The sequence below is a fragment of the Coptis chinensis genome, chromosome 4 (assembly GCF_015680905.1).
Source record: "Coptis chinensis isolate HL-2020 chromosome 4, ASM1568090v1, whole genome shotgun sequence".
Lineage (NCBI taxonomy): Eukaryota > Viridiplantae > Streptophyta > Magnoliopsida > Ranunculales > Ranunculaceae > Coptis > Coptis chinensis.
The window spans coordinates 97,877,542-97,901,212 of record NC_141459.1 but is presented as its reverse complement, the minus strand read 5'-3'; the positions used below and the strand labels follow the sequence as shown (position 1 = coordinate 97,901,212).

The window sequence follows — 23,671 nt, the reverse complement described above, 5'->3', positions numbered from 1 at the left end:
ACAATCGGATTAACAAAAGAATAATAAAATGAAAAATGAACACACCTTATGTCCTTCAATCCTAAAATGAAAAAGCTAAACTCATTCCATTCGACTTAAGAAACTCCATATTAGCATCTGGATACGACCAAGCCCTGCTGGTGGATCTCTGAAATATGTTTATGGGCAGGTTAGGACAACAGTGAATAATCTATAAATGATAAAAACTTAGTGCTCAAAAGTAAGCACCTTAGCAACCAAAGCGTGAGTGAGTGCGAGTTCGCTAAAGCGTTTAAACTTAAAAATTCCCTTTATCCAAAGCACCCTAAAAGCGTGCCTTATGAAAAATTTAAAAACTTATATATACATTAAGAAAACATATACAAAAGAAGTAGTTTTCTTTTTTGCAAAAATTAAACTACGTATATTAAAGTGATAATGTTATTCAAATTATGTTTTCCCATGAATAAAGCCGTTTATTTGGCAAATAGTTACATATATGGGATATAAGCTTAAGGCTTTTAGCACAATAATTCGACCAAATTTAACAATCATGTCTTTAGAATCTAGGCCAAAGCATAGTCTATTATTCAACTCTAACCTTTACTAACAAATAATAATAATAATAAATAAATAAATTGATGACTTGTACAACAAAGTCATGCCTGTGGCTAATACTCTGAGAGTGGGACAACTAGAGAACGTATTGACATTTTTTTTTTAAAGCATGACCTAACACGTTTAAAAGCGCATTTTTTGTGAGACGTAGTAGTAAAAATGGGAAAGCGTGATTTCAGTGTGTGAGCACGCTACCTACACATGACGTTTTAGGTTGCTAAGGTCAGCTCCACCAGCCAAATAAATACCCATTACTACCCCCTAGGGTTTCGACTAAGAAACAGGAGATATAGAAATATACCTATGAGGTGGGAGTGCGGGCATCAGATATCTATATTTGGTCCCTAACAGGGTACGGATCATATGTTGCATGAGCAGGAGGTATCATATAGTTTTCTGCTACAAAAGACAAAGACATAATGAAATGCAAGACAAACAAAATCACAAGGGAATTAAAATCCTAATACCGACCTACTTAGAACATTGGAAGGTTCAAAACAGCACCACCATCCAAGAACGGCACTATGATGTGCATCACAATCCTCTATCTTTTCCTTTGTATTACATTCAAAAGAAATCATTAATCTTCTAGAATACTAAACCAAACATTAGCTAAAACGAATTTAAAATAAATCACAATGGTATACATTGAAGGAAACTACCTTAAAATCAATTGGCAAGTAGAGAAAATCATAAGTACCCTTATAGTTTTCATCAATTGCAGCCAACAACATCTTTGATGTGTATTTGGATCAAAGACAAAAGAGCAAACAAAAAAAGGAATTATGTTTTTGTCCCACAATTTCATTTCAACCACATGGTGATCAAATTTCATCATACTTGTTAAAAGTGTTTTTTATCATTAGAGTAGTACGAGTATCTTTCCTATTAACAATCTCATCCAAGTCACCCTAGTACCAGAACCTAACCCTAACTGGTCCCGCACCAAAACAGTTGGAGAAAGGTCATGCAGTGGGAACATTCACCTTATATGGGAGCTCCTAGAGAGTACACCCTATCTCATCATCCACTGCACATCCTTCGGTACAGATCTGTGTTGCATGGGTACGCTAAGACATGGCAGGACTGGGACACTCCGAAGACTCAGCAATTTCAGTTAAAATATGGAGTGTCCAACACAGGTATCAAGGTAATGGCTTCCATTTTGAAGTACCCGCACAACATAGGTACACATTCTCTTATATAGGAGTTTCTTGACATCAGTTCACACAGGCATAAGATGGATTACTCATACACCATAGTACAAAACAAAAATCGAATAATAAATAGCAAACCCACATAAGCATAACAATCAACGATATCAATATAGCAACACAATGAAGGAAGGAAACTATTCATAAAAGAATCATCACGAATAATACATTTCAAAGTAATAAACCATAGCAACAAATAGAGTTGAACAACTAACACACCAAAGTCGACATCATATAAAACCAAGTAAATAACAAAATGTACATATATGCATCACATGTCATATATATATATATATTCCAGCATGTATAACCAAAACTTAGACCTGAACTACACATAATTCATCACTTAATCAACATATTACCCTTAATCATGGGAATACAACAAGTTAATATGAAATATGGAATGCACCCAAATGTATATTGAATCACAAGTACTACACCCAAGTTAGAATCCAAGGCATACAAGTAGAGAAGACTTGCCTGAAAATCAGCAAAAACCATATATTTAGTGTCTCCAATGACTTGATCAAATTCCTCCAAGTTCCTCAAAAACTCGTCAGTTATCGTCCATGTGTCAAACCCTCCAATGAACTGAATTTCTAGAGCTTTTCACTTGAAACCATATATTAAGTTTTATGCCATCTAACAACCTATCGAATCTAGTTTATAGGGAAACAAACGGCATGCCAAACCTATCACTAAGGAGAAAACTATAATTGTTTCCGTAGCAGGTGCTAAAACTGTTCAAAAACTAGGTTCTCTATTTTATTTCTTCTTTCTGGTATACTGAATATGAATATGAATATGAATTATAAATTATTGGGAGACAAAAGGAACCGCAAGAAATAATCGATTGATGAAGATATAACTCTATTCACTAGGCTTGTGTTCACCACCTGCTCAAGCACTGCCCCACTATTGGCGTCCTTATCCCGAAAGAGAAAGAGAGTAGAATCTAGGGGCTTCTACCTACTAGTTCTATCCTTTTGATCAACTTACAAACCGACTAATTGGGTAGTACCATAGTCCAAATGGGCTCCCTACTAATAAAATCCATTCAACTGTCCTCAAAGTCCAAAGCCCACTTGCTAGCCATCAAGCCCAAAAATGGGGTTTTACACTTACTTTTTCAGGAAAAAGAGTGTAAACATTATGCGGAGAGAGTAAATGTTGTTTCAATTGTAACTTTTTCTATGCCATAAAAAGGGTCTACCTAACAGGAAATCTAAATAACTAACAAACTCAGTGGAGATGGACTCCAAGATTTGCCACAACCACCTTCCAACTGGCCGCATAATTAAGCAAGAGTATGTAAGATTGCACAAGGTGTAACTTCCGTTTAATGACCAAAATAGCATGAATAAAACTCACCATACCTTAGAAGTACATCTTGAATGAACATCTCTAGAATAAGGAGTTGGACACTTAGACGGAAAATTTGAAGCCCAACTCTGCCTCCATCAGTTTTTGGTGTTAAATAAGAATTACTTTGCTGAACCATATCACCTGGTCAACATATTGATGACTTCAGGGTAAGTTCCGGAATATATTTCTTCAATAGAAAAGCATTAGTAGGTAGGGGAGTTGATTCCTCTCTACTTTGGGAAGCAACACCTACCTCTGATGTTCGAGTACCCATGTAAGCTCTTGCAATATCTTTGGTGAAGCATCAACTAGATCTAGTGACTACAAAATCAGGAAAAAAATATAATCATAAGAAAAATAACAAGAACAAATGCTTCTAAGTATCAGGTTTGACATGTATGAACATTGAACAGACAGGGAAAGTGGACATGCAGAAGAAATGCCTAAGTATGGAACATTGTACCATGAGTGAGGCCTTACTTACAGTTGATCGAGGAAAAAGTTTTGGAATTTCTCCTGTAACTCTATTTTAGTGGACTGCTTTTTTAGCATCACCAGGTCTATTTTTCTGGCTCAATGAAGCATCAATAGCTTCTACGCCTTTGGTAGTATCCAGATTTCTAATCACACAATCATCGGCATCAGACTAAACAACAACATACAATATAAAAGGATAAACAATGAATAAATATGTGAAACCAAAACAACCTTCTTTAACCTTTCTGTAGAAGTTGCAGCTTGATTCCTCACATCTTCAACATTGAAAAAGATCAACAGTTGCATTGGCGGCTTCTTATTGTTGAACTCATCCACAACTGAGAGCCTGAGATAATATAATTTGCCACCTGTATATATGTTCAAAGTCAGTCTCTTCATGTGTAAGTAATTAACCTATATATATAAATGATCTTTCACAATGTGTTACCATCAAAGGAGTGACAAGGTTGGATCGATAAGCAAGTGCAAAATCACATATCTTTCAGTAGATATATGGGGAGGAATCAGCATTCCAACTGGTAGCAGGATCATACGGGGGAAGGCACTTCAAGGTTATTTCAACACAAGTAGTAGGTGCACTGTTTTCTTCCATCAATACAACTCCAAGTTCGAGCTTTATATTGTCGTGAAAATGCTAATTGAATAAACTCATTGACATATACCGTTGAACCCAAGGAGTGAAATTGAGGATAAAAAGTAACCTTGAGGTGGGAACTCAGGTCAAAACATGGTTTTTTCTGAAATCACGGTATTCTGTAAAACCTGTTAAATAGAACCATTTTATATTTCAATTTCGCATTCTTAAAACTATAACATATATACAACCAGTTCCAGCAAACAAATGTTCAGAATGTCAAAAGACAAAGCTCAGTAAGCAGCTTTTTCATGTGGGACAGAATCAAAAACCCTATAAGTAGGGCTTAGACCAATTGAGCAAAAAGCTTTAGCGCATAACCCGTTTAAATGAGGAGCTGCAAATCAAACACCGATTCCAGAAAATATAAGCATGTAACATTCCAGCTCCGTCAATGTAACTCATACAATGCAAGGCAATTTATTGATACACATAATACAACATTAGATCATCAGATAAACTGAGTACATCATATAAAGATGCAACCTTTTGCCATGGTTGACAATTTATACTTATTTATTATTAACATACACCCTAATAATCCTATGTCTACACAAACCCAAAAGCTAATTCATTTTTTTCAAAAAATGGAAACACTAAAACACTCAAATAAAAGAGGATTCACTTAATAAAACGTTACCTTGCAGGCCAAAGAAGAAGCTTCCTTCAGTAGATTGATTAATTGATTGTGTAAATGTAAAACTCTAGCAAAAAAAAACCCTAGATTGAGCAGTTGACTTTGTAAACTGTTACAAAGGAGAAAGAATATAATACGAAAAAAAAGGAAGGAGAAGATGACGACTTGCCCCAGCGGGCAACACTAGAAGCGGCGGCAGCAGTTTTCTGTGCATAACTCTTCGGCTTTTGGTTTTGTTATTGAAAATGGTGAGAGATGAGTGCGAGAATGAAAACATTCCCACCCAATGTTTTAACCCTCTTCATTTGTTTTCATTTTTTCTTTAATTTTTTTTAACAGAGGTAACACTTCATCATCCGTCACATAATATTGAGTATATGTTACTAAATAAATCAAGTATTTGCCTACAAAATATGTAACGGTTGGTAACATTTCTAACGGAACACATGTGTGACAAACATCATAACGGATGAATAAGTGTTAGCAAACAATTTTCCTATATGTTGCAATTTCAGGGTTATGGTGTAGTGTCATCACCTTTCTCGCTCAGGTACACGAATGACATAGACGATTCATACCCCTCACTTTGTGAAATTTATTCAATCTGGGCACCTGGAGCAACGATCAAGCGCCCATCCGATCCGCCAGATAACTAGCCAATTGGTTCCACCTATCAGCACGTTCCAGCCAGCTCCTCATACCTATTTATACGCTCTTCTGCCCACTCCAATCGCCCTTCTTTCTCCTTTAACTTCGCAACTTGCTCATCATACATAATCTACAGATGCTTTCGCAGGTCCCGTTCAGTCGAGTGAAGGAGCATATACTCACTTAATTCATCATTGGCCTTCGCTAGCAATTCTTGGGTCACTTCAAGATTTGAACGAACAATCTTATTCACCACCTCCAACTCCGTACCACGATATCGCAAATTGCTTATCTCCATCTGCTTCACCGCCAACTCCGAATCTAACATAATACCAACAGAAGCCAACATTGCTAGCTGTTGTGCATAGAGCATATTCTGCAACACAGGCAACATTACTTACTTCAACAAAAACAAGCAGAAAACATCACTAGCAACAAAAGAAAAGCCAGATTCTTATGCGATAGCTCCCTACACTTATCTGATCCAGTAGCTCGTTCAGATCCATCGGCTCTACCCTCTTCCAATCCGCTTCCAGAAGCACTGACTCCATCAAACCTCTCGCCATTGATCGAAGCATGATTGTATGATTTACCATCACGACGAACTCGTTGACGAATACGGGCATCCACATACTTAGCCTTCCCCACACACATGTCTTTAGATACCGGTATTAGCCTTGATGAAGAAACTTTACTCGCCCTTTTCTCCTTCACAACCAACGCAACCGCCCCAGCATCACCCACCAAAACATGTCCCCCAACACCTTTCTCCAGCTCACAATCCACAGCTTCCAAAGCCGGATCCACCACCAATCCCTCCAAATGCTCTCTCACCACCAGCTCCATATCCCCAGCCATCTTTTCACCAACACCATCATCATATCCCCCTCTACTAAATCCACAACAGGAATCGCCACTCTCCTTGATGCCAGCTGTGAAAAATTAATTGGCACCATCCCATTCTGACCTTTCTTATGAGTCATACAATCCACCCATGCCACATCACCTTCTCTACCCCTCTTTCCACTTATATTTTTTCCCAAACCAACAACACCTGATGAATTACCTTTCTCCATTTCGTCCGCACCCGTCCTCAAACTCGACAACCTATCCTGTGCTCGCACTTTACCAACTACCTTACTCTCCCGAGCCGCAACCGATCCACGTTAGTCGAAATAATGACCAATCGTCGTTAATAATACTTTCTTCTGCTCCTTATCAAGTTCTGCGAAACCTGATATCTTCCCACACAGCTCTATAATTGGAATCGTATACCTCGGTATCTCTGCCACAACAAACAAAAACATTAGACCAAGACAAAGAAAAACCAAAACAAAATATCAACAACCCTCCCTTACCATCATTATTACAAGCCTTGTTATGCAGCGAAACGTCTGCTTCACAAAACATACCAGTAACCAACACCGGATACTCCCACCATGACACCCTGTTAGGCAAATCCAACACATCCGCCATACCTGATCTCAAACTTAGAGCACACGTCGTAACCTTTCAACACTTTAACCAAGTCGACTTCACATACATGTATTCTAACACATCCTTTATCACAATCCCATACCCTTGCTTTTCATTTAACATATAAAAAACCCTCATATAACCCAGCTGTTACCAAAAAAGTGATATGGTGCATTATGACAAAAGTTCAGCAACGACAAGGTCAATTTTGATAACGGAAGCCGTAACCCAACACGAATCTGACATGTGCCTATCACAACAGTTTGCAATGGCAGCTTAAACACAGGTGTTCTCACAAAAAACATCTTTGGTCTCAAATCAACAATCACTCTGGAACCAAGCTTTTTCAAACCACACAACTCCCGCACTAACCTCTCCAACCGCTCTACACTCGGTGAGCCTCAATTTACCAAAACCACAAAAGCCTCCTCCACCGAATCCTCCCCCACACTTGAATTAACATCACCTTCATTCGACTCCTCACCCAATCCATAATCACTACTACCACTACCCTCTTCCATATTAGAAGTCGATTCATCCATATCCAGAATCTCTTTACAAATACGACCTATCCCATATAGATTAACTGCAAACACCACCTCTTAAGAACAAACATTTTCTTCTTCACTAACAGACTCTTCCTCTCCTACATAAGTATCATCAGAACTATCACTATCATTATTTACATCACAACCAAAAATCTAACTATACCTCATACCCAAACTTACACTACAAACACAAAAAGACTCTTGTTCTAACACAAGAAAAACTACACCTTCCTTACCCAACCGCAAAACATACAAAAAACAAAGCAAACAACCAATGACAAAGATCAAGAAACACAGCTTTCTTACTAATGTAGATTCCACTCCTTCTTGCAAGCTTCCACAAATGATGATTGAAGAAAAACAACGGCATAGTTCCTCTTGCAACACTCTGCAAACTCCTTGCACTTTAGAAATAAACCTTTTTTTCCTAACTCTTTTGAGTTATATACTTTCACACTACTACAGAAATAGTCATTAACCATAGTTGGTCAAATGGTATATACCATTGTTTTTCCAATAACAATGGCTAATAGTCATTTACCATAATACAATTTGCATTCCCTATTTAGGTGCAAGCAAATACCGTTGTTTGCGGTATACAGTGGTATTTAATATGCCATATTTCACGGTAATCACCTAATATCGGTAGTTTGTTTTTGCGTATTCATAGACCCCATTGTTTCTCGAAAAAAGGTGGTTTATGTTTTTCAAAAAATCAAACCTACCGTGGATAAAAGGGTTTCCAAAACCACTCGCTAGAAAAACAAACAAATAAAACTAAAAATAGGGAAAAAACGATTGAAAATAAATATTGAAACTATGTCAATATTTGAAATAAATTCTATGCGATGAAACTCCCTCTTTTCAATTGTCAAAAGGGTTTCTGCTCTATCTCCATCTTAGATTTCTTCAAGTTGCATTCTTCATTTCGGACAAGGTTGTTCTCTCTCTCTTTGGATACAAATGCAAGGTTGGTCTTTTCAAGAAAGTAAGTTGATGTTTTGGTTAATTTAATTTCTTAAACTTTACTGAATAAATTCAAGGTCGCCTTTTTCTTGTAATTAGGTTCTTGTTATTGAACTTGAAGATGTTTTTCTTTGTAATTTATCTTTGCAAAATTTGAAGACATTTGGAGTATTTTGTTGTAAAAATACCCGAAATTAGGGTGGTTACAAGTAGACATTTGAGAGCTAAAATTGAGTGGAGTAATTAAGGAAGCAAACATTGGAGCTCCTACAGTAGCAGGGGTTACACTTAAGTAAAAATAAAGTGGGAAAAATCACGAGGTAGAAAACAATACAGTATAAAAAAAATACTAATCAGTACAAAACAAACAACATTGCAATAAAATTGATTTGGGGTATTTTGTTCTTCATCTGTTTAGACTTTAGTAAGGTAGCTTTCGATATCGAATCTGAAAGCATCAAGAATCAGGATGCATAATCTCCTAGCTACTTCCATCCCTTCCATTTGTTGTTGCTAGATAGTTTTAACTTACCTTAGTTCATGCTGAAAAATGAAATCCACAACTCCCCAAGGTTTGTACTCATCCTTGTCTCTTGGTGATGGCATGTAGCAGCTAGGTAATGGCCTGGTGATGGCCTATAGTGGCATGTTGATTGCCTATATAGTGGCCTGGTGTAATGTCTTGACTTTTAGCCAAGCTTAGTTTGATAATTTGGATACAACATTGTGGGTTTTGCTAGTGGAGTCTCATTGTGAGCTTGGTTATTAAAATTATTAATCCCTGCTGGCGATGAATGCAACTGACGTTTAGTGTTGAGTGGGAGCTCCTATGGTCTTTGAAGAGACTCTGGTATCTGCAGAGATGTTAGATGGACTAAGAAAATGTGAAGAGGTAATGTACATCATCTAGGGAGTACTAAGTCTGATGCGCTGTTGATGTCATGCACATTTTCATAGCCTGCACCTTAATTATTATTTTTTTCTTTTTCTTTTTTTTTCGCCCAGAACACCGTCCTTTATTTCATGTAACCTAGTTGTCATAATGTCAGTGCATATTATGAGAAACGATGATCGATTCCAGTGGGTATTCGGTAGGCAAAATGTCGATATGCTTTGATATTTAACAGCCTTTGAAATTTTGTTGGGTCGGTATTCTGTTCTCTTAACGCACCAATTTTCTAAATGAAGATGTTCCTTTTGAAATAATTTGAGCCCGCACTTAACAGGCTGGGAGAAGCTATAATCTGCAAGTTCTAACCTCTGAGAAGAGTAGTATGTGGCCATTCATATAATTTTAAACATAGGTTAATCTTCTTTCTAACAACGACTAAGTAGCACCATCTGAATTTGTTTATTGTCCATCAATAAAATATTGTACAACTCACACTAAGGTGGAACAAAGTAATGGTTTTCATTGTCATGTCCCCTCTTTGATGTAGCATTTTAGGTTGCCTTTTTTATTTTAGCTTTTGGTTTCCCTTTGTACTGTAAGTAGCATTGAAATTAGCACTTTTTGTGTTTCAGAATAATAGAAAGCATTCATTCATATATACCTAGGTTAACTAAGATATGCCCTTGTTAGAACATTGGTGGTTCAATCTCCGATCGGTTGCAATATGAGAATTGAAAGAATGTAGAAATTGGCAAGGCAATTGTCGACCTCCTCTTATTGTCTAATATCAACTACCCTACTTGGACAAAGGCTTGGTTGAACCCATGTTTGGCTGCCCTGTAGAGTGAATGTGCAATGGAGAAGTAAGTAACAAGTAACAACCATTTTTATTCATAGCCACTAATAGAATTTGAGAACATTGTGCGGCAGCTTTCCCAGGGCAGCAGCACTGGACTAATTTCCAGTTGTGTTTTGACAAGGTTAGAGTCACAATTAGGCTTTAACGACCTATACAAAGCAAATTAGTGCTATGTGTCTATTTTCTTATCAATCTCGTTTCGCTGCAATTGGATATTGGACTCAAGAGTTATGCTCTACTAAAAGTGAGATATTTAAACTGGATTTGTACTCAGCATCTTTTTGCATTAATTGATGATGAATTTTGTTGTCACGTAGATGTCCAATTGATTATGCAATACGTTTTCGTTTCTTTGTGTTTCCTCTCTGTTGACAGTATAAGTTTTATAGGGCATGCAAGAAAGAGTATTAAAATATTAAGTGTTGGCTGCTTGTAATAGTTGTAAACTATTTGTAGAAATGCTTATTATACACTTCTGCAGCTAATAGATAGAACCAAAATCTTTCAGAACGCTATATATTAATGTTTTTGAGGCCTCTTAAATATTCCTATCATGGTAGAAATTGAGATTTTTGCTCATGGTACTTGAACAAGTTCTTTTATTGGCCATAGCTAGCACCAAATCAAGTGTACGTGCACATTTAGTATTTTCATCTTAGTGATATTGTAAGTTTAGAGGTTGTAATTACTAAGTTTAGCTCCTATATATGGTTGCTGATATATAGAGGATGACCAATAGAGATGATATTTGGGGTGGTAGAGATGGTCTCTATGATGCTTTGTTCTTGGATAGCCAAAGGTCACTATTTCAAGGAGGTGTGCACAATAAATGATATTACTTTTGTATCTTTAATAAGTACAACTATGGCCACTTTATCCTTAGTGTAATAGGCAATTGAAGACTTTTTCTTTGGTTGTTCTTTTGCCTTTGTTTCAGGTGAAGTGGCCAAGTGAGACGTCTTCAATCAAGTGTATATTTGTGTGTACGACGTCTACTTCAATATAAGGCTATGTGGGTAACAAGGGAACGACCAAGAATGGTGAGTCACACATTCATTATGTAGAATACCTTACCATGACAAGGACAAATACCTTACCATACCATACAAGATGTATGGCTTGTGTGTAATACTTATACTTGGTTATATGAAAAAGAATGTTATTTGGCTTTGGTCAGTGAAATATTGTTGCTAAGGTTTGGTCTATATGAGGCATAGACCAAAAACCATAAATGTGCATATAGATATGAATGTAACGCTGAAGAATCACGATCTAAGGGTATAGATAATCTATCATTAAGGCTATAGCTAGGTAATCTACTATGGATTACCTTTAATTGCTTGGATTTGAAACATAATCTACCATCTAAAGGTATAGATCTTCATTTTAACGGGTGAGTCATGAATGTATTTGTATATACAATAATTTGTTTCATACTTATGTTACTGAGTCGTTGTAGTATAAATGAAGTTTGTGAGTATCTTCTCTGGAAAACTCTCACGAGGCTATAACTCGTCCACTAGGGAATTCCTAGTGGTTCAAGGCCTTGTTGCATACGGTCAATGCAATGCAACACTCTGCGAAATGAGATTTAGCTTAGGACAACACATTTTTGACCACTTATCGTTTTAATGTCTCTTCTTTGCTTGAGGACAAGCAAAGTGCTGTTTGGGGGTGGTGTGATAAGCACCAAAAACTGTAATATTAAACCCCGAGAGACATAGCATTTTGGTCGATTATGTGTTTAATAATCATGTAATAATTATATTTTCGTACTTTTGCAGGATTCTGCAATTAAAATAATTATAGTGATAAAACATGCATCGAAGTACGGGAATACGGGAATAATTGAAGTTTCTCACTCAACCCCCGTGAAGCCCAACAAAGCCTGACTAGAGCCGAAGTTTCCAAACTAACAGAGCCAGTGCGGAACGGGTCCACATATAAAGAAGCAGCAAACTTCCGAAGCTCAAATCGGATAAATCTAGATGCCGACGTTGGCTAGTGAAAGCCGCCAAATCTGAGGAATCTGGGAATATTTGGAATTCCCACTCAATCCCGTGAAGCCTAACAAAGCCCGACTAGAGCGAAGTTTCCAAAAGAACAAAAACAATTGTAGAGCGGGCCCACATATAAAGAAGCAGGAAACTTCCGAAGCTCAAATCGGATAAATCTAGGTGCCGACGTTGGCTAGTGAAGCTGCCATAGCGACCCGGGCGACGAACTCTGCGCAAGGACAAAAAGTCGTAAAAATACCAAAATCGGCGCCGCCACTGGACACACTAAGTAGACCCACTCTGCGGGCCCAGAAGGCATGACGAGTCAGCATAGGCAGGTGGCAAAGGATGGTTTCAATTTAGTGCCACCTTGCAATGAGGAAGACACGTACCAATTCAATGTTTGAATTGAATTGGGCTAAAATACAAAACCAAAACATAAAAGGACAAAACAAATGATAATAAAACAAAACTTTATAAAAACCGAAGTTTTGATCCTAACAAACTGAATTGGGCTAAAAAACAAACCTGATTAGAAATTAAGATTTCACGTGAAGGGTCCCCAGCCTATATATATGTGCGGGGGGTCTTCATATATCTTCCTTCAGCATATTAATGCTTTAGCTACGCCTAGTTAGATTTTCTTCTTCAGTACTTACATTTTGCAATTTCCAATTCAGCAGCTTAATACTGTAAGTCATTTTACCCTTAATAACAGTCATTTCTTTTCTAGTTTAATTTCTGTCCAGCATTTATTTACTTAATGTATACAGCAAGTTTTATTATTCCTTCTATGATAATGAGCTAATCCCCCCCGGGGAGGGTTATACTGCTCGTGTGAAAATCCGGATTGACTCGTTAATATTCTAGAATCACTACTTAGGAATTAGGCATAGAATTAACATCCGGTCCCAAAATGACTGAGACTGTACAAAGTTGGACTGCTGATGCTCTAGGATAGTCTGTAGCGACCAAAATGTCTCTCAAGCGTGCGACTCTGCAGTGTCGACGACTCTCCAATTCGATCCGGTGATGTGAAATCGAGCCAAGAGCTAAAATAATATACCAGAGATGAGGTATTATTGAAACTCCTTATGCTAGTGAAATGCGACCTAGAGATGTGGGCATGCACTAGGGATCAATAGTCGACGTCGTCTCCGAAACGAGACGAATTAGAGATGTAGTGATTCAGTAATAAAAACTGTTGAAAATGATTCTTGCATGAGCATGATTAACTCTCTCCCTGTTTCTCCATCTTTGTTTACCTATATATAATCGCCGTAATAATTTACATTATTTGCATTACCGTTATTTTAATTAAACCAACTAAAAAGAAACCTAAAAATCCTACTCACCAAAAGTTGTAATTCCAGTTGTGAACCTATCCGAGCCCTAAGGTTTGGACGATCCCTTACTCGACCTATCCTACCAAACCCACGTGAGTAAGGTAACTTGACTAAAACGTACGACTATACGGACGTTGGACTTTGGACTTCAGACTTGGACAGTGAACCTCGGACTTTAGACTGTGGACCTCGGACTTAAGAAAATAAGTAACTGAAAACCAATAAACGCGTGTAAATTGTGTTTTATCCCTGATGATTCGAATCCATCTGGATCCACTTATAACTAATTGTTTAATCTGAAAGAGGCACATTTTTTTTTGTGTGTTTCTCTTTCTCCATCTATTTCATGATCATATTACAACTTAAGATAATATTGCATCTATTCATGATCATATTACAACTCAAAATCACATCACTCATGATTTTACATACACACAAGGCTTTGGATTCGATAGTTTTTTACTTGTGCATAACTAATTTAAGAGGAAGCAATAACTTGTTTCAAACAACATCCAAATTATGAATAGGGCAGGGAATCGGGTCGGGTAGACCCGAATCCGACCCGACCCGATTACCGAATACATCGGGTTCGGGTAGATTTTCATATCCGTTTATGTATTCGGGTCAGATTCGGGTTCAGATATAATTTTTGGGCTTTTTTTGAATTTTTAGTGTTATCCGATTGGGTTAGTCGGGTTCGGGTCGGATTCGGATATTAAATTTCAGACATAATCGGGTTCGGATTCGGATTCGGATACTGTGAAATTATTTGGATTCGGATTCGGATATAGCCATATCCGACCCGAACCCGACCCGATCCCTGCCCTAATTATGAAAAACATATTATTTTTTCTACACAAATTTAAAGTGAACTCAAACAATTGCATTAAACTTGAGAAAGAACATTGGCTACATGATTTCAAGGTCTTAAAGTCTATTGTAGACATAATAGGGCGAAAGCTTCAACAAATGTGGCCTCCTACCAAGTCAGTCTGAATCACTCAGAATCACATGGTTGCCCAAATGATCATCTCTGCAAGAGACAAGTGGAAATGCATCAAAGCGAGACATGAAATATGATTTCCACTCATCTGCAATTTCACGATGATGTTTTTCCCAAAACGTCATGATTTTTGGCATTGGACAATTTGCTTCCAAATTCAACTTTAAAAAGTGGTTTGGAACATGCCCAATACCAATGACTTTATAGTCATTTTCATTGAATGCTGACTTTAACGGCAGAAAAGTGTGACAACCTGCCATTGAGAAATACACAATCCCAACCCGATACTTTGACGTTGTAAGATAACCATGTTCAGGTAGCAACATCCATTTCTCCTTAGGAGCATCACCCTTAAAGTGTAATAGACTTCCCTCACAACGAGTCACGTTTTGATGACCGAACATCCGTATGTACTCTTCCTTACTTGCGTGCAACTCTGAAATCAGATTAACTCGTACTTGGACCCAGCCCTCCTCGCCATACCCCAATGCCATGGTCAAGGCCCTAAATCCACAGTTGTCATCACCCTTTGGATCTTCAATATCCAAAATTAAAGGTTGTAGAACGTCTGGGAAGTAATGCAGATAGTGATAGAAGGAGCAATCACCTATATCCTTACCAAAGTCAACCTAAAACAATAACAAATGGTTATCTTGGTGCTTGTAACAAGTAAAATGAGAATTATGTGAATGCACCTTTTTCGTTGTTACTATGGGGGTATTGTCTAAAGAATCTCTAGCACACATCGTCTCAAGGGTATAACAACATCTCATTATGCAACTTTTTTTCTTTTCATTAATATAGTTTATACTAAATCATAAAATCCTTAGCCCATAATTTACCTTCCGTTTTGCTTTCATTGTCTTTTTCATCGGCTCAGGAGTGATAGGTGAAGCATCTTTATATCTAATAATTGGCACATGAGTATTCTCTAGTTCCATTAAAGCTGCTTCAAAACGTCTCATCTCAGGATCATTCTCCCATTTCTTTACTGATATTTCCAACTTAACTCTATCCTCAATTTGGTTGGCATGGGACGCTAAACCTTTAAAAGCCTCATCAATGCAAGATACGATTTCATTGCACATAAATCTAGCTTCACGCCAACCACCTCCTTATGTAGTTTTTCCATTGGAACCTGAAAATCAAAACTAAATAAAGAAACATTAATATTTGAGGCTTCAACGACATATTAATAACTCTAGTCGAGCATAACAATTGACCCTTAACATCCTTTAAACATTCATTTTGACTCGCAGACGAGAAGGTGTAGTATACGAATATATGAGAACTAACATAGCAAAATTTAGAAAACATCCAAACTGGGTTGCTGTTTGTGAATGCTTAAGAAAGGCTATATGTCGTCTGTTACCAATTTGATACAGGAAAACCAACTAAGATTAAAAACACAATACATAAACTCACCTAGGTAGGAAACACTCATCAGCTAATATAAGTGAAAATACCAATCAGTGAGTAAGAATAAATAAATCAAACAATTAGGAAGAGAACCGATTTGTAATATTGAATGAAAATAAAACTAATACCGTATTATAAGTTTCCAATAAAACTGTAAGTAATAATGCATGCACAATACCACATAGCAAAAGTAGATGCAACAAGAGGAAAAAGGACAAGAAACATAAGATGCTAGAAGTGACCTCTAAGCAAACGACACATACCTTGGAAGTTAGAATTGGCGGGGTCAAGTCAATATGATCAGAATAAGCCTTTCACAAGATTAGCACTTCTATTACTTCTCAAGAAGAAGGCACCAGTATTATTTGAACAAAAACAAGAATTACTACCTGGGAGACATAATGAAACTAAGCAACAAAACCAAGGAACAAAAAGAAAAATAACATGACAAACTAAAAACTTCTAACCAATGGGAAATGGGTGTATACCTCAGAAATGTGAAGTCCACTGATATCCTTTAATGAACCAATGCTAATAAAAGTGTCACCTCTAAGGGTAATGAGAGTTGTAGAGGAAACAAATGAAGAAAACGAATAGAGACGTGGGGGTTTGAACCTTGTTGTGGGGGTGGTTTGGGAGTTTCAAAATACCTCCGAAATAACCTCAACAGTTTCTTTTTAAAGTTTGTTTACCTTGTCATCCATGTTTAACTGATTAGATTTGGTTTAGCTCATCAATTACCTTGTTTACCTCTTAGAGTTCATTTGAGTATCTCTACGTGTTTCCTGATTTCTCAAAACAAAAAGAAAGAAATCACTCTTCATTCTCATCCTCCATTGCCCTCCTGCTTCATTTTTGAAGACGGAAATTATGTGTCGGCATGGAAAACCAAATTACTCAAATAGACCACAATAACACTTAGTGTTTTGATCAACAACATTGTATTCCACAATAGATTTGCAGTGCCTATACAAATGATGACGCAAAGTGTAGTAACGAATATTATCACCTTGATGATCCTTCATTGAATCAACAATGTACAATGCCTTTTGCTGCAATTGCATCTTAAACATATTAAACGCCGTCCGTGTATAGATGGAGTTCGCCTGATTTTTGTACTCAGTCAGGTGGGTCACAAGTAACGGCTTGGTTGTCAGGGTAATAACTTCTTCTTCGTGCTCACGGTGCCGGATCTTCTCAAGTGCTAACTCCATTTTTCCATAGAGCTCAACCATTTTTAAACCAGGCTTTACATGAAGCCGTATAACATAGTTCATGCTTTCACAACGTTGGTTGGTTCTACAACCACCAAAGAATGCGCCTCAAAGATATGCCTCTGCCCACCTCATCCTCTTTTTGTATATCTTCTTCACCCACTCATGGTCATGGACCTGGTATGCTTCTAACAAATGTTCCCACATTTGGTCAAACTCTTCTTCTGAACATTTCATAAACATGAGTGAACAAAAGTCCCTTTGAAACCCAGAGACATGGACATTGTCAATACAATTTTTCAGAGCGTGCCAAGCACATAACCGATGTCTAACACAAGGTAAGGTAGCTTTAATAGCCTTGAGAATTGTATGGTCACCATCTGTTATGACCGACTTAGGTGCCTTACCGCCCATCGCTCTAAGAAAACACTCTAACGCCCAAATGTAAAACTGCTCTGACTCACTAGTTATAACTGCAAAACCAAATACAATAGTTTGTCTATGATTGTTCACTCCAGCAAATAAGACAATTGGCATTTTGTATTGATTTGTCCGGTATGTTGAATCAAACAATAACACATCACCAAAACAACTGTAATCTGCACGAGATGTCGAATCTGCCCAGAACAATCTAACCAATTGACTAAGTTCATTCAACTCGTATGAGTAGTAAAATTCTGGATCAATCTTCAACTTGTTTTTCATGCAGGAAACAAGTGTGCTAGCATCTCCATTCATATAATAAATTTTCCTCATCCTGGTCATATAATTATACAAATCCTTTCTTATGTAACCAACTTTACAAAACTGGCCAGCCCTATAAACAAGAAAATCCATCACTTGACATTGTATAATGCCCACATCAATTAGACTCTTTGCCAAAGCCGCATCTTCACTGCCCATCTTTCTATTTGAGCGACCAAATATCGAACTAGGATAAGGCACAAGTGGATGAGTGTGTTCAGCAACAAACTTATTAACAACCCATATATTGCATTTAAAATAAAAAATCAATTAAAAAATCGCAAGACATTTGCATCTTGACAACTCACGTTGTTTCCTTTTGTGTTCCATATTCAAATATTTCGCCTCTCTCTCACCTTGGCACGAGCACACAAAATTTCTTTTAACTGGGATATCTTTATGAAATCGGTAGACACCATTGCGTACATTAAACCCAACAAACTTGGCATACTCATTGTAGAACTCAAATGCCTCATTGCTGATTTTAAAACGCATTGAAAACATGATTGTATTTTCATCTAGATCTTCCCCTCCCAACTTACCACTGAATAGATTGAAATCATTCTCATTAGTTTTTTTCACTTCTTGCATCTGCTTCATTTGACTATCCTTCAAAACCTTCAATTTCACTAACGCTATGGCCATCTGATTCATCTCCGTCTTCCAAACTCACATTGGTTGAACCTTCCACAACATTTATTTCAGTGTCTGAAGAATCACTTTCCTCATACAAACATGCGTCATTACACATATTTGTAGCCCAATCTCTGTCTTCATTAGAGATATCCACCATCACTTGATCACTATCATAATATAAATATGCATTCATTATTTCTTGCACTATAAGTGGAAAATAAAATGAACAACAAATAAATAGCATACACGTGAAGCAACGTTAATTTGAAGTTAAATTTTCATTTTAAAATAAAAAATAAAATATACAATAACATTTTAGGTTCACAAATAAACAGCTAAAAGATTCACCTTTGTATCATGAAGGGACAAAAAGTGAAGGTGAGAAATGCGTAACGATAATTTAAGCAACAGAAGCAAGTAAAAAGAAACTAGCAGTAAAATTAAAATCCCCTTATTATGTAACATAAGAAGATAAGCAAGTTCAATTCACAACAATAACAAACTCTTTCCCTCACAAAAAAACACCATAAGCAAACCAATCCACTAACTATCCTCCAAATGCCTATAACCAGCATGCTAAGAGTCTAAAACTGTAATTTTAACCCCTTAACAATATTACTTTTAGACCAATTATGTGATTAATAAGTAAGAGTTAGTACTGTTATCGTGTTCTTATGTATTTCAGGCATTGGAGTCGAATACATGCAGAAATGCGTCCCTTTTGCGAGATAAAGAAGCAAAGTTTGGTTGCTAAGAAGTTCTATGATTAAAGGCCAAGATTCAAGGAGAAAAAATCTATTTTAAAGCCCAGTCAAAGCTGAAAAGTCAAAGTCAACGCGGGAAGAAATAGCGCACAAAAGTCAGGTGAACTTCCGAAGGTCGTATCTTTGGATTCAGACCTCGGAATTGGACCTACCTTACGTCAAAATGACCGGCTCGGAAAGAGATTTCTAATGGTCTAAGCCTTGACCCAATCAGAGGAGAAGAAGTGGACGAAAAGGCAGTTGAAATCATTTCCAGCTGAAAACCCTTTTGTGGACTGAAATACTGAGGTTTTGGGTTCGATTTTCCGGCCCAAAATATGTGTCACACCCCGAATTTTGACAGAATTCGAAAAAACAATATTTGTTCCCGACTCTTCGATTTTCGAGGTGTGATGCACTCTCCACTGCCAAAACCAATAAAAACCAATAAAAATTTCAATTAAACAAAAGTCCTCTTCATTACAAAAATTCACAAATAAGATTAGGTTACAAATCTCTTTTCAATAACTCTTTATTTAAAATTACAAATGAAAATACAAATAACATTGTCTCAACTGAAAATCTATATCACCTCAAGGGAAAACAAAACCTATCTTGAAATGCAACGCTAACGCAAACCACAAGCAGCAACCAACCTTCTTCAACACTAAACCTGTCAAGACTTATCAACTATGTTCATTTAATGAACACACCCGATAAGCAAACATGCAAATCGGGTTAGCATTATAAAAATGCTGGTGTGAGTAGCTCTAAAATACAACATATACTTATATATATACATACACAGTCCATAAGGCAGTTAGTTCCTCCACCGAGGCGCCTTAACTTCCAACAACTAATACGACATTCTTAACTACAATAAGTAAGGCAGGTAGTTCCTCCAGTGAGGTGCCTTAACTTCCCACTAACCACACAACAAACCATACGCATAATAAAAAGGCATTTAGTTCCTCCATGAGGCGCCTTAAGTTCTAACTAAACTAATAACCAGTCAAGCATATTCTATACTTACCGCATTTCATGCTCAATTACAGAGTGGGTCGTCTCTGCACAAGTAATTAATTTGACTCACCCTTCTGCAAAACCATATACAATCATCTATCTAAAGATATATCATTAACCAACATATTACCATAATTGTATTAATTAAGGCTTTTTTTGCGTGTCCCTAAAATCACGTCGTATTTATGTCTTACCTAGTTTCCCTGGCTACCACAATCGCTTCCCAACGCCGAACATGTACATCCACATGCATCCCCTTACATAATGAACCACTCTGTGCGTAACTACCTCGGCGGGATGCGCACACAGGTAACCCTCACACGAAAGTCATTATGTAAGTACTGCCATTATACGGCATAAAATATCGCGCATCTCGTTCTAATTTTGTGAACGGAATAATCAAGCCACCATTCGGCTACGCCAGAAGGGCCATTCAGCTTCACTGAAACGCCATAAGGGCCAATCACATTACTTACGCCATAAGGGCCATTCAGATTCACTGAAACGCCCGAAGGGCCAATCATATAACTTTCGCCCATCACAAAGGCAAATCACATGAGTTGTGGTAGCTAGGTTCTAGGATTTTCGTTACGTAATTTATTCAAGTGTCATACATTTATATCTCATAATCATTTCACTATATCACGTGCATGCCAATTAATTATTGCACTAAGCCACACTATTTAGAAATATCTCAATACATCTCATAACACTTTTCATTTTTTCACGTGCCAATATATTATTGCACTAAGCCACAATCCCGTGGGAAATACCCACAAATACTATACTACCTCCCAGTAGCATCTCACAGATAAAATAATAGAGCGTTTATATAAATTTCTCAAAGATATTGCATTTAATCGATATCCTATCATATGATATCCTTTAACAGAACAACAATTTCAACATACCCCCTAATGCCACAATAGCTCCAAACATACCGCATAACATTTTTATATCGTTTTAGGAATATTATATCTCCTAAAATTTCACTCTTGTCACAGGTCAAAAATACAAACTATCCACGTCATATCTGTCTTAGATAATGACAACCAAGTTTATCTGAGGGCTTCCACAACATTCTATCATTTGATTTGTCCATATAATTTCGACAACATTTTATTACTACATTTGTCCATATTCTTAAATATGTGAAAATCTGGAAAAAGTCAACATTCCCGGTCAGCCAATCAAACTCACAATGGTCAACGATCAATATCAAAGTCAACCTGTCATTTCCATGTTCAACAGGTTCAGGGTCATAGCTATGGTTCATGGCTAAGGTCAAAGGTGCATGGCTCATGGGCTCATGACTAAGGAAGCGGTTCGGACCCAACTAGCCGAGCCCAAACCCCAAACCTTAGAACCCAAAAGTCTAAATGTGGAAAGACCCATTTGGATCTCTATTAAGTCCTATGGACTTGCCCTAAACAATATTAGAAATTGGCCCCAAACACTTAAACTAACTGGCCCAACAACTTAAACTAATGTGGACCGGCCCAAACAAAACAATCTAATGTTGGCCCAAACAACTAAAAACTAAAGTCCAAAAACTGAAACCGGCCCAAGGCCCAGCCGGTCATCTTCCTCAGCTCCAGCAGCCACCAAATCGGCCACCACCAGTTCCGATCGCCACCACTCCCAACATACTCGAAAATGAAGAGGATAAAAACCCCTACCACTTTAATAAACGTGAAATCCTCAATTCTTGAATTCAACATCTTCAACCAAAACTAGATCTGAGACAAATTCCCGCCGCCATTAAAGCTTCTTCAAGCTTCAATCTTACCCCTTACTAGCACCCATTCAACCATTAATAACCAAACATCAACCCCTTACTACCACCAATCTTCAATCAACACCAAACACAACACTAACAGTATAATACATATTACTGGTGATTTTTCTCAGTGCCGCCATTAATGAACATAAAGCTTCAACAGCTCTTCCCCACTCTCCAAAGACCCATACAAACATCCCTAACCAACCTCAAACCAACAAATCTAACCTCACCACAAAAGTTCAAACAAATCAAACGCCATTAACGTTGGTTCTTGGGCGATGCCATTAACGCCTGTCGAGCTTCAAGCTTCCAACAGTACCCAAATCTCAATCCCGATGTCCCCCGACATCAACCAAATCGAAATAAAATCAGCTCACACAACAACAGTATAGCAGTTTCAAACCACATATAGGACAAATGTTGATTTGGCTCGCACCACCATTGACGCTCTTTCGAGCTTCAATAGTTCAAATCAATATATCAATACCCCCACAGTATCACAGTAACGCATACCGGACAGAGGAGGATGTTTGGGGCTCGCGCCTCTAGCAACACTATCTCCCAACTTCAATCAACTACATAATACTCACAATAACAGTTTATATGGACAACCGGCAGAATATTGAATGAACCGGAAGAATGAACAAAACTTATATATTTTGGACAGTAAATTCGTAAATTCTAAACAGACGAAAATCATAGTTTATGAAATCGGTAAATTCTAAACAGACGAAAATTATAGTTTTAGTAGTGGTGAGAGTTAACTCTACTCACCTTTATTAACAGCTCAACGACGAATCCCTCATAATCCGAATCCTCGCGCTCCAACGCTCTAGCCAACGAGATTTTATCTCTGCCTCCATATTTATTATTTTTTTATTTTAAAAACCCTATTCTCTAGAAAAATATGAATATATACTTGGGTTTGAAACCTAAGCCCAATACAGACTCGGGCCCAAAAATCAGGCCCACATATCCCAAATCCAATCCAACTAATTTTAAATAAATAATTAAATTAATTAATTAATAAATAAATACGTATTTTATATACGGGCGTAACAATATGGCTCCTCAGGCCATGCACGAATTTGTGGATCTTGTCTCCTCTATTTGAAGAGAGAAAAACTTAGCTCTTAAGATACTTAGTTTTTAGTTAGTGAGAATCCAATAGTTAGTTTTTACTTAGTCTAGATCCAATAGTTAGTTTTAGATCTAGTTAATTAGCATCAAATTAGTGTTTAGTTTAGATTTAGTTTATAGCCTCCATTACAACTTTTCAATAAAAGCTTTAGTTAATTCAATTCAATTCAAGTTATTTTAATAAAGTTTAGTTTAATTTAATTATATCTTATTATTATTGTTTATTGTTAATGAACCCAATGAAACTGGGCTAAAAACTCCATTAGAGGAGTTTTATGAAGTCTATGTG

The 23,671-nt window shown here is 37.2% G+C and overlaps 1 protein-coding gene and 1 long non-coding RNA gene across 4 annotated transcripts; both read right to left on the bottom strand.

Annotated features, from left to right (window-relative positions):
- Window positions 1-255: 255 nt before the first annotated feature.
- LOC147506070 (uncharacterized) lies at window positions 256-4,440 on the bottom strand. Of its 3 annotated transcripts, XR_015220731.1 has the most exons (5): window positions 4,102-4,440; window positions 3,885-4,021; window positions 3,188-3,796; window positions 1,069-1,151; window positions 256-993 (listed from the first exon to the last, which is right to left on the bottom strand). It is a non-coding gene; the product is annotated as an uncharacterized LOC147506070 (long non-coding RNA). The 3 variants fall into 3 exon arrangements; XR_015220732.1 differs by lacking the exons at window positions 256-993; window positions 1,069-1,151 and having other exon boundaries at window positions 2,358-3,497; window positions 3,661-3,796; XR_015220730.1 differs by lacking the exons at window positions 256-993; window positions 1,069-1,151 and having other exon boundaries at window positions 2,360-3,796.
- Window positions 4,441-17,421: 12,981 nt separating this feature from the next.
- Window positions 17,422-18,216, bottom strand: LOC147506069 (protein FAR1-RELATED SEQUENCE 5-like). The gene has a single exon (XM_086605690.1). It carries the CDS (start codon window positions 18,214-18,216, stop codon window positions 17,422-17,424), a length of 795 nt encoding a protein of 264 aa, XP_086461816.1.
- Between the last annotated feature and the right edge of the window lie 5,455 nt (window positions 18,217-23,671).